The sequence below is a fragment of the Tupaia chinensis genome, unplaced genomic scaffold (genome assembly GCF_000334495.1).
Source record: "Tupaia chinensis unplaced genomic scaffold, TupChi_1.0 Scaffold000281_1, whole genome shotgun sequence".
NCBI lineage: Eukaryota > Metazoa > Chordata > Mammalia > Scandentia > Tupaiidae > Tupaia > Tupaia belangeri.
The window spans coordinates 1,913,421-1,925,738 of NW_006159764.1; the positions used below are offsets into that span (position 1 = coordinate 1,913,421).

Sequence of the window (12,318 nt, forward strand, 5' to 3'; positions counted from 1 at the left end):
TCTTCTTATTTATGCAACTTCTAGGATGAACTGCGCTTTTGCCTTATCACTTTATTTTACTGCTTTATTATTTTAATTGATAGGAAAATTATGCTGGTTGTCTGAAAAGTCATGCATATTTTTCTATGTTTTTCTATACAAAAATGACTTTTCCAACGACGCAGTATTCTAAGACATATAATGAAGTGCACACAGTTTGGGTCTGAGCTTTTGAAAGCAAGTAAATGTGGAAAGGTGATGGGCTCTCCCAAGCTCAAAGAATGTTTCAGTTTTGTTGTTTTTGTTTTTGTTTTTGGAGAGCTTTTTGCTATAGGGCATGTGTGCTCGCCAGAAAGATCAAGAGAGACAGAGAGACAGAAAGCAAGAAATCAGAGGGGGATGGCCCGGCCTCAATCCCTTCTCCTCCATTCTTTTCTTGGGATCTTCAGCACGCGCGCACACGCGCCCAGCGTTGAGTTTAAGCCACCAGGTCTGGGACTCAAACCACGGTAGTCTACATGAGAGTTCAGTGACATAGCCATTACGCCATCAGCTTGTCAAGAGAATGTTTCAGTATTAATATCCCCAAATACTGACATTTCATTCAGTTTGTTTATGGATTTTTCTTGGAGCAAGAGAAAGATGTACTTTCTCCCAGCTAATTTGGACCTTAACAATATTTTCAGAGCCAGCAATGGTGCGGTGGTCACACAGCATTCTGAGGGAGGACCCATGAGGGACGGTGGCAGGTTACGGTCTGGAGGTCTCTGCATACACTGTATGGATCTGTGATCCAGGCTGGCTGTGGCTGGGGGGTATTGGGGTACAAGGACCCCACTGGGGGTACCTGTCTCTCTCTCCCCCTTTCCCAGGTGGTTCAGCCCCTCTTCACCTTCCGCCAGCGTCCAGCATAATAAATTAATCATGTGTGGAGACTCTGTGTGTCTGGGCCTCAGTTCTTCTTCTTTTTTTAATTTTTAAAATTTATTTATTTCCTGCAAGAGTCCCTGGCCACATTCTACCCCCAGCCAGCCGTCAACCCCAGGTCATGGCTAAGTGTATGTCTCACATACGCAGGGTGGTCTACAGACTTGAACCAGAAACCTCCTCAGGTGGGATTCCCTCACAGGGCGTCACATTGTACCACTGCTCCACCGTCTGGCCCTGGCCTCAGTTCCTCTGAACGTGAGAAGTGGAATGACATAATCTCCGAGATCCTCTCATATTACCACTTTATAATTCCACATCCTGCTTTATGATTCCCACAATCTAGCCAATTTAGAGGAATGTTAAAACTTCCTTTCAGAGACACCCTGATTCATGTACAGAAACTCTTGTCGTTTACACAAGGAAAATTGTTTTATTGAGAGCGTTATGTTGTGTTTAGCAAGAGAACATATCTGTCACCTGTGTGTTGACTTTTTACTTCACAGCAAGATTCCAGCAGCAGATACAGCGCATTGAACGTCCAACATCAGATGCTGAAAGTGAGTAACTTAAAGTTCTTCTTCACAAATAAAAGAAAGGATTAACCAATATTTGAAATGATTAATGGTCTTTAAAGTAATTACAGAAAGGTTTTTTTTTTTTTTTGAGAGGTTTTTGCGATAGGACACATGAGCTTGCCCTAAAGACAGAGAGACAGAAAGCGAGAAATCACCCTCCCAGGGGGGATGACCACGCCACAATCCCTTTTCCTCTATTCTCTCGGGATCTTGGGCACGCACGCACACGCGCCCAGCATGAGTTTAAGCCACCGGGTCCGGGACTTAAACTGCGGCTGGCTATATAGGAATCCAGCGACATAGCCATTATACTAACTGCTGGTCCCAAAAGTAATTACAACAAGCTTATAAAAAGTTGATTTGTATTATAAGTTGGCATATTAAAATATATTTGACTTAAAATTACATATATGTTGTATTGCCCCATCATATTTGCCATCTGATTACAAAGAATGTATTTAATACATTACACGTTTTCTTATATATCAGACTCTAGGGGTACCTAATTTTTAATTTTATTCTTCTCTTCATCCTGAAGGTTTTAATTTAATTTATCACAGTAGTTTTTCTTAGACATTTTCTTTGATTTTAGACAGGCTGAAGACTGTGATACTATTTACATCCTTTAGAGTTACTGATATTTACTAAGTGTCTTTTACATAAGAACATAAGTCATTATTATCTAAGATTCTCCTTCCTGGGTCCTTGGGCAAAATTCACTGAATGTCAGGAGGTGCCCAAAATAATGAGAAAGAGAGGGTCATTGTTTCTGTCAGGCTGAAGAGCCGAACTGCACGCCATTCTGCACAGCGGGAGAATGGCACCACGACCCGCACCTGCCAGGCCCTTTGCTTTCTGTGTAGAGGTGGCTTTCTGTCCCCTAATGTCACTGGGACAACTACTTGAATGGAAACCAGGACCATCTCTACTATGAAGGGTGCAGTAAATGGTTTAAAGCAGAATCTACTTTCACAGTAAACTTCTGGGGACTGTATAGCGCATCTCTGCTGTGATCACGGTGCAGAATTATAATCAGAAATGAGTTCCTTAAACAGTTAGTTCACTACTTCCCCAAGGAGAAAAGAGATTGTTTTTGTTCAGTCCCACCTTTATCTCTCTAAACTGGATTACCAGGAAGGGTGAAAACCAAAGAAAAGAAATCTGATGACTTGCTGAGCAAACATCAGATCGAAAAGAGGAACTTCTGTTAAATTCTTTCGTTTTCATTGATGTGAAAAATGAAGGGGACAAGTATTCTTGGCTCATATCCTGAGCTCTTCATTTGAACTGGAGGAGGAATGCAGGGGAGCGCACTAATGAAAAGCAAGCGGAGGACAAGGACGCCTCCTCACTCATGAATACCCACTTTCTTGTAAAAGCAAGTGTTTGTATAAGAAGTCAGCCGTTCGTAACCGCGATGGTGTGTCACTCTGCTCACCTATCCGTTTTTGCAGAGTCAACACGAGGAACTGAAGAAGCAGCACAGTGACTTGGAAGAAGAACATCGCAAACAAGGAGAAGACTTCAGTAGGACCTTCAATGACCATAAGCAGAAATATCTGCAGCTTCAGCAAGAAAAAGAACAAGAACTTTCCAAGTTAAAAGGTATTCTAAGTCTAATTAGCTATTTTATGGGAAAATTAGTACCTTTATGTATGTTTCGGTAGAACACTAGACTTGTTCGGTTGTTTTCATGTGGTGACTGATTTATACTCACATGTAGTTCTAGATCAACCATTTGCTTTTTTGAAATATTTCACGTTTCTCTTTATCGCTTGGTTTGTTTAGAGAAGAATATGTGGTGTATCTGTTGTGTCTCAATGGGGCACCAGGTTCTGTTGGACAAGACAGTTCTCTTATGTGCATTGCAAGACATTGAGCATCTCTGAGCCCTACCCAGTAAAAGTCTTCAACACTCCTCAGTGGTTGCTATGATCACAAATTACTCCTCACATTTCTAGACATCTCTCCAAGGGGCAGAAAGACTGCTACTGATTGTTCATAGTGGCTAGGAAAAGCTCAAGTGCTAGAGGCAGGCCACCTAGGGGGAATCTTGGCTTCTTAATTGTTGGTTATGTGACCATGGGTGAGTTGTATTATCACCACAAGCTTCATTGTCCTTACTGGTAAAATTGGGATGATCATGAGAAGGGTCAACCCTGTAGGGTTGGTATGAGGGTTAAATATCTTATGTCAAGCATCTAGAGTAATTACTCGTACATGGTGCATTAGCTGTCATGAAAATCAGTGTTGTGTATTTTCACAGTAATTCAAGACAAGATATGTCATGTGTCTGAATACATGTGAGCTCTAGAAAAGGAGACCAGTGCATTCCACAGTGAAATATTTAGACGCTAAATAAGTTTAAAACAAGAGAATTGGTTATATAAGACACATGGTACATGGACAGGGGAAACAGCGGTGAAATGTGGACAAGGTCAGTAATCTTGGTAATTGTATTATGTCCAACAGTTTCCTATTTTGGTAGTGCCCCACTTTTATATGAGGTGTTACAGAGAAAAGTGGGGCGATGGGTACTTAGGACCTCTCTGTGCTATTTTTGGGGCAACGAAAAGGCACACAGGGGTGCAGTGGTCATGGAGGCAATTCTACGGAGGGGTACTGTGATCTTGGTAGAGTAGGGCCAGGAGCTGGTAAATGATACAGAGATGTGGCTGTGAGGGGCCTTGGCTGGCTGGAGACGTGGAGGCAGTGATGGACTGTAGGTGACAACAGAACAGAAAGGGAGATTGAACACCAGACGTCCTCACCAAGGATAAAGGAAGAGGGAGGCAGAGGATGCCAGTCAGGTACTTTGGCTGTGCCTGGGGAAGCCACGCCTTTGTGTGCAGAGTGAAGACACATTTGGCTTATTGAGTCCGGTGTTCTGCATTTGCCAAGCTGAGTGAATACATTAAATTATACTGATAATAAGTAGGTTCATTAAGGAATGGAACTAACATGTTTTAGGTGTCTGATTTGTGCCTGGCATACTTTAAGCACCTTATATAATTTAGTACATTTAATTTTAGCAGTAGTCCTAAAAGGCAGGGTTTTTTTATGTCTACTTTATTTTCACCTTACCAAAAAGAAAAAAAAAATCCCAGTATAGTAAAAATTCCACAGATTTACATAGAAGTAAGAAACCAGAACCATGGAAAATAGAAAGACACACATCAGTGAACTCCAAGTACTAAGATAATTCAAATCTCATTACCTGGTATGAACTTCCAGACAAGAGAGGAAATACAGTAAGTTCTAAGACTCTTGTTATCAGAAATAGAATCTACCAATGCCTTAGGAGAGGAAAAGAAAGACCAAGAGTATTTTTCTGGTACAAAGTACCAGTTTGTAGAAGAAAATTTTCAGAGACCTGATTGACAACAGAGTGTAACAATTGCTTTTGCATTATTATTTTTTTTAAGAGAGATTTTTGTTGTAGGGCATGTGTACTCACCAGAGAGACAGAGAGAAAGTGAAAAATCATCCCCCAGGGGGGATGGCCATGCTACAATTTCTTCTCTTCCATTCTCCTCTCAAGATTTTGGGTATGCACACACACACACCCAGCATGAGTTTCAAGCTGCCGTGTCTGGGATTCAAACCACAGTTGGCCATATGGGAGCCTAGTGCCTTAACTACCATGCCACCTGCTAGCCCCTGGCCATTGCTTTTTATTTATTTATTTATTTTTGGAGAAGTTTTTTTTTATTTATTTATTTTGGAGAGGTTATAGGGTGCGTGCACTTGCCAAAAAGACAGAGAGTGATAGAGAGACAAAACGCGAGAAATCACTCCCCGGGGGATGGCCACGTCGCAATCCCTTTTCCTCCATTCTTCACTCGGGATCTTGGGAATGCATGCATGCACCCAGCGTGAGTTTAAGCCACCGGGTCCAGGACTCAAACCACGGTCGACTACATGGGAGTCAGTCCAGTGACATAGCCATTACACCAACTGCTGGTACCCCACCCTCGTCCCTGCCCATTGCTTTTAAAAAGCAATTTTAACATCAGCACTTTTGTTGGGTTTTGCTTCTTGACTGAAACCTAGGACAGTAAGTTGAAGCATTTTGTGATCAATATAGGTCAATAGTGGCTAACAAACATGTGTAGTCTAAGTAGTCTGTGATACAAAGAAAGCATTTAGAACTCCTAGGAAAGAATGCTAATAGCATGTGAGCTTAGATAATTATTCTTCATTATCATCATTATAATAGTTGACACGTAGAAGATGTCCACCACGTGTCAGTACTGGGTGAAACTCTTCATGTGGATTGTCTATTTAATCCTCACAACAACCTGTAGAGGTAGACAGTGGGTTGAGCCTCATTTAACAAGTAAAGAAATCAAAGCCTACTAACAAGTTAAATCATTTACTTGAGGTAACACAGCAAAGGCATAGGAACTACTGCCATTCAGGTTATCATCTGAGATTCCCTTAAAAGTCAGCAAAGTTTGACTATTTTGTGTGTACATGTGTGTGCGCACTTGTGTGTGTGTGTGTGTGTTAGTCTACAGCCCCATCCAACCAATGACATATTAAGGTCCTTAGAGATGGTCATTAGTGTTCTGTTTGGAACTTTGAGAAAACCCATTAGTACATGCAGGTGGACACCTCAACCACTGGTCCCATTTTGCACTTCTCCTTCAACCCCAGTCATGAACCCAACCTCCAGAGACTGTGGGAAAGTGAAAGATGCCAGGAAATAGGATGAGAGACGGTGGCCAACATTTCCCTTCTGTGTCAAGTGTGTCAAGGCCTTTTCTGCAGCAAGTGACTGTCGTTTAGGGACAGTTGGCCCTGCAAAGCCCAGGTTTACACCTACAGCCCCAACAAAATTCTTAATAACACTGCTCACTCTCCAAAGTATTTCCCGTTGGAAAGTAAATTATATTGTCATTCCATCACAACTCAACTTGGAGTGTCATTGCATGAGAATTGGCCCAGTGATCAGATTTTGTCAAACCAGATTCTTGAGTTTTAAATGACCACAGCTGTTGGAATGTGGAAGTCACTGTATAGGACAACATGGCAGGGGCATGACAAATGTGTGTGGGGGTTGGATCTGGCTTAACAGCTGCCCAGTCTTAATGTCTAAGGTCCAGATACATTGGATGTGAGAAAATTCCAACAAAATAGAGATGGGTCTAGAACTTTTCATTATGGGACTGTTCCCTGAACATTAGGACTTATGATGGGATATTTTAGAACTTCACTCTGACTGCTATAATCTTACAGCTGTAACTCTGAAAAGAACTGGCTGCAGCTCCTGGAGATACACTCTAGATCGATCATGAACGCCAGGGTAGGAGAGATGAAGATACTCGGAAATTTTCAAGAGAAGGGAGATTTCTGTCTCTCTCTTACATCTTGAGTTGCTTTTATAATTGGAATAGCTTTTGGAGACTGAAAATTATCCATGCTATGAGAAATAGGGTCTGTACTTTGTGATACTTTATTTTTTGGTTTGCAAAGCGACTCCAATGTGAAGTCACTCCTGCTCATTACATTTTATCCCTTAGGGTTGCTTGTTAATAGAATATTCCATTAATTACTCCTGAGTAATTAATAATCTTCGCTTTTCATTTGCAATGGGTAGCTTGTTTGACAATGTTTCAGCTACTGGGGGCCAGCAAGTGATATGGTGGTTGAGGTGTTGGACTCCCACATGTCCAACTGTGGCTTAAGTCCTGGACCTGGCAGTTTGCTTTCTCACTTTCTCTCTCTCCCTCTCTCTCTTTCATCAAATTAAAAAATAATAAGAATAAATAAAATTAAATAAATAATTCTTTTTAAAAATGTTTAAGCTACTGAACCAGGTTATATTGGAATGTTCAGTTGAATACCTGCTACACCCAAATTTGATATTATTTCAGTTGATTTGGAATATATGCTGTCAAAGTTCAAAAGAAATTCCTAAAGTAAGTTACATGAGGCTTTAGATGCGAAAATAATAGAATAGAAAGCCTGGACATTTCAGGGCTTTATGTGTGATTTTTTTTTCTTTTTCTAAAATAGAAACTGTGTACAATCTGAGAGAAGAGAATAGACAACTGAGGAAAGCACACCAAGACATCCACACGCAGCTTCAAGATGTCAAGGTACATGAAACGGAGCCCTGGCTTGCTCTACTTTGTAGAGTGACCTGAAAAGTCATTCCCTAAGTGACCTGCTTGACAGATCTAGCCTGTTATTGTGGGCTGTGCCTAAGCCAGAGCCTACCCAAGTCAACATCTTAAGCCAAAAAACTGTCTGAAAAATCTAAACATGTTCATCAATACTGAGATGAGGCTTTGGCTAGATGGTTGCATTTTTACTGAGCTTTTTATTTACAACAGTTTATTAATAATAGAAGATGTGTTCCTTTGGTTTTGATTTCATTATAAATGGTTGATAACTTGGGTACCACAGTTTAGATGTTGGAATACCAGATAAATTATAAATCATAGTCTTCTCTTAGGTTAATTCTTAAACTTAAAAAAATGCGGCTGCAAGAACAAACAAGTAGACACACGTGGAACGTTTGAGTGGTCACACCACTGTCAGCCCGAGAAGCCGTTATCTTAAAATGTTAAATTCTGTTTTATGTAGCAACAACATAAGAACTTACTCTCCGAGCATGAGCAACTTGTAGTGACTCTGGAAGACCACAGGAGTGCACTAGCTGCTGCACAGGTTAGAAGGGTAGCAGCCTCCACTGGTTCTCTTTCAAGTCTGCTTAACGTTTCTGAGTTTCTTTATGCATGTAGTCTCTGACAAGTTACTCTGCAGTGAATTCATTAGCACTGAGCTATCCTAATTCTGAGGTCCGTGCATGCTTTCAAAAACTCAATCAAGAGAATATTAAATAAACTTCTGATTATTCCATGGACTGGTCGTGTTGTGTATATGACCAGTTCTATCCCTGCCAGTTCCTACGTGCAATGTGCTTGAATCATAGACTTAATCTAATATGTAAGGTTTTTTGCACCTGTCTAATCTATGTTGACTCTTGGTGTAGGACTTACAGGAATTTATGATGCTAGCTACTAAAATAAATTATCGTGAGACATTTCTTCTGTTCCTTGTTCGCCCCCAGCATTTCAGCCTCCACACACTCGTTTTGGGACTAGGCTTTGGTGTTGTTGGTCAGATTACAGAAAAGAAGAAGTGTCAATAGAGAGGGAAAAACAAGAGTCCTAAGTTCCATTTGTTCAAAGCCCAGAGCAGCCCTTGGCACAAGGCAGACCCTCAGTATATTTTTGCTGAATGAAGAAGTGAACAAATACAAGTTTTGGTGAACTTTTTAAAGTGATACTATACCAGGTAGTGTCAGCTTTCTAGTAGAAACAAACAAACAAACAAAAACAGGAATGAGTAGCTTAGTCACTCAGCTAGGTTTTCATTTTTCTTTTCATTGGAATAAAGCTGAGAAAAGGAAAAGTCACTATCTATGCTCATCAGGAGACCATGTGTAATTTGTTTGTCTTATAAAATTATTGCAAAGAATTGATACACTGAGCTCTGATTCATCTCAGAAGCTGCAGGGCCTGCAGTGGTGGGACCCCTTTTCAAGATGGTCATTAACTGGGTGTCTCTATACTGAACTGTGGCTGCGTGGTGATTTTTTTATGTGTGAATAAATTAAATTGACTCTAGAAAAGATTATATCATTCTAAATCTTCTTCATAAAGTGTTTGCTCTTTTTGTTTTATATAGGGCTGCTCTTTATACTGTAAAATGTGACAAACTGATTTGAATGCTCTTGTGTGCTATAATGACCACAGTATCTGCCTAAACCATCATTTGAAAATCCATAAAAAGATCAGTAATAATGTTTGTTTGGTAACTAGATTCTGCAGTAAGCACATTGGCAGTATTACGGAGAGGGTTTAGTGATAGAAAAAAATTACTTTTATTGAATCTCTTTGTAGTTTTCTGTTTCTTTAAATTTCTTTTTTGGGGGAGGGTATGCCCAAGTTTGTCCTGCTCCCCCCGTAATAGGGTACAGGGTACAGTATTTCATTAGAGTCATATTCTTAGTTTCTAATTGCAGCCACAAAATACCGTAGACTGGATGCCTTATAAACAGCAGAAATGTATCCTTCCCAGTTTGGCAGGGTGGAAGTCCCAGGCCAGTAAGTACAGTCGGGTTCTGGCAACGGCCTTTCCCAGGTCCCAGACTACAGACTCCTTGTGTTCCACATGGCAGAGCTCTCCAGAGTCCCGTTCATGCAGGTGCCAATTCCATTCCTGAAGGCTTCACCCTTGTGAATTGCCTTTGAAAGGCCCTACCCACAATACCATCACATAGGGGGTTAGGATTTTAACATAGGAATTTTGGAAGGATGCAAACGTTCATTCCATTACACCAATTTAAAACTTTCCCCAAAGTTTCTCAGAAAATGAATGCCTCATCTCAGGCTTGGACGGTTTTCATGTAAATCATCGTAGGAGAGACTGTCTTGACAACGTGATGTGCCCCAAGGGAACGCCTTTTCATGCTGTACCAAGGTGTGCCATGTGACTAGCAGTGGCCCCTTTGTCTTATCTCGATAATCTATCTGAGGATTTTATTTAACCCTTATTAGTGAGTGGTGTGCCATTGTCTGCTTTTATCCCCCAAATCCGCTGAGGCCAAAGGGGAAGTAAAGAAGTTGGCCCAAGATCAGGGACCAGAGCCAAGCCTGAAGTTCAAGTCATCTTGACATCAAAGTCACACATAAGCAAGACCTTTCAAGAGTTCCTTGCATCACAGATACCTGGGTTTTACCCCAGACCTACTGAATTATCATTTCTAGAGCAGGAACCTAGGGGCCTGCATTTTAAGTGATGGTCCTTAATGCACTGATATTTGAGAACCTCAGCCTCACTGCCTTCAAAGGCTGTATCTCTAGGAGGAGAAAGAAAATGGCTAGAATTGATTGCTGTGTATTTCTCTATGTATATCTTAAAATAGTAAAAGGTTCACTCTGTCATTTGTTCTTTCTCTGACCTCCAGGTTGGTTTGTAAATGTCCTGATAGATTTTTGAGATAAGGGGGAGGGGACTGCCAGCCACATGGTACACCTTTACATACAGCATGAAAAGGCATTCCCTTGGGGTACATTTGGCAAGCAGACTTCACCTTTCTGTAAAATACAGAGACAAAAGGCACCTCCTCCCCAGGGTGGAAGACCACAGCAGGGGTGGGGGCACCCAGCCGATTCCAGCCCTCGCTGCTATGCCCTGCATACCAAGGAAGCTTGTTTAGAAAATGATGTCTGTGTTCTTCTTATGTGTTTCTGTGAGTACGTTTTTACACACCGCATTTCCAACACTGTCGGTGTGTGTGATCACCTAAGTATACGCAGTGTCTGTTGATTTTCTTAGTTAAGGTTATTGATCTTTTCATGCCTTGCTAGCTCCTTGTAGTAAAAATATTACACAGTCACACACACACCCTACCACATATGCACACGCGTACACTCTTAGCCCCGTGCGGGCCATGTACCTGCATTCGTACCTTTGTCACTTCAGATGAAAATGGCATGTCAGGACTGAGGACTGAAACATCAGCCTCGCCTCATGTATGTCACTGCTTACAGAAATCAGAACACGGTTGGAAGGGCTGTGGCCAATCAGGGACTCTATTAAGTACAAATGGAGGGGAAATGGTGGCTCAAGGGAAAATTTCAAAAATTTAAAAATACAAAGATAAATAAATATATGCAAAAACATTTACATTTTTATATATTTATATTTATATATATATATATATTAAATGTATGCATTTTAAGCTGTTAAAAACAAACTTAGACAAACCAAAATTTAACAGAGTTTGTTTAAACAAAGAGCAGGCGATTTAAATCGGGAAGCCTCCCGGAAAGTGGTTTCCGAGAGACCACGGCTAGCCACGTGGTTCACGGGGAGTATATGTGGGCGGAACGGGAAAGCGACATGTGCCGTGAAGAGAGAAGGTACCTACAAACATGTTAGGTGAGGGAGTGAAGTAGAGAGATCATTGGTTACAGGTAGAAGGTAGGCTGCATGGATAGGCCGAAAGGTGGGCTTTCTGTGACCGACTGAAATGTGACTAGCGTGATTGGCTATAACCTAGTAACCAGCACAAAGACACATAGATTTTATAAAACAGCCTAACAGGTACAATTTCGGGTTATCCAGAGGGGTCTGGTGTGGGAGTGCAGGGGCCATTTTAGGCCAGAATAGTTTATTGTAACAAAACCTAGGATTCTTTCAACCAATAACCATTTTTCAGGCCATATTGGTAAAAAAGATACCTGCAATTGTTTTTTTACATAATTGTGCAAATTTTTTAATACTTTTTTTTAATGTGATGAAACATTGCCTCCAAAATTATTTGCAAAAGTTTGGACTTCATTTAATGTAGCATGAGAAACTAACATCTGTTTTAGATATTTTTTTTCTGTTTCCTTTAGCTCTAATTCTACTTTGCATGCGCTCAAAAATGGTCACGCATGTCCAGTTAAGACTAGCTATTGCATGGGAACACTCTGCCTATTTTTCCTAATGGGTATTTAGGTACAGTGTTTTGGTCTAGTGTTCCAGTGAACCCAAATGCCTATCTCTGAATGATATCTTCTTCCCTCCTCAAATTGTGCAATTTCCATCCAATTGTGCAATTTCCATGCAGACTCAGGTGGCAGAATATAAACAACTGAAAGATACTCTGAATAGGATTCCAAGCTTTCGAAAACCTGACCAGGCAGAGCCGCAAAATGTGACCCAGGCCGCACATTCTCTACAAGGTGACAGCCCGGCAAGGGAGAGACCAACCCGGGGGCCGCAGGAGGTAAGAGGCATGGACACGTAATCTGTGGTTAGGTCTCTT

The 12,318-nt window shown here is 41.1% G+C and overlaps 1 protein-coding gene across 1 annotated transcript in view; it reads left to right on the top strand.

Moving 5' to 3' along the window:
* The window catches only part of GOLIM4 (golgi integral membrane protein 4), an 88,913-nt gene that overhangs the window by 52,884 nt on the left and 23,711 nt on the right, over positions 1–12,318 (top strand). Inside the window, 5 exon segments of the mRNA XM_014588507.1 lie at positions 1,413–1,466; positions 2,939–3,089; positions 7,506–7,588; positions 8,079–8,162; positions 12,121–12,279. Of these exon segments, the coding sequence (XP_014443993.1) occupies positions 1,413–1,466; positions 2,939–3,089; positions 7,506–7,588; positions 8,079–8,162; positions 12,121–12,279 (531 nt within the window).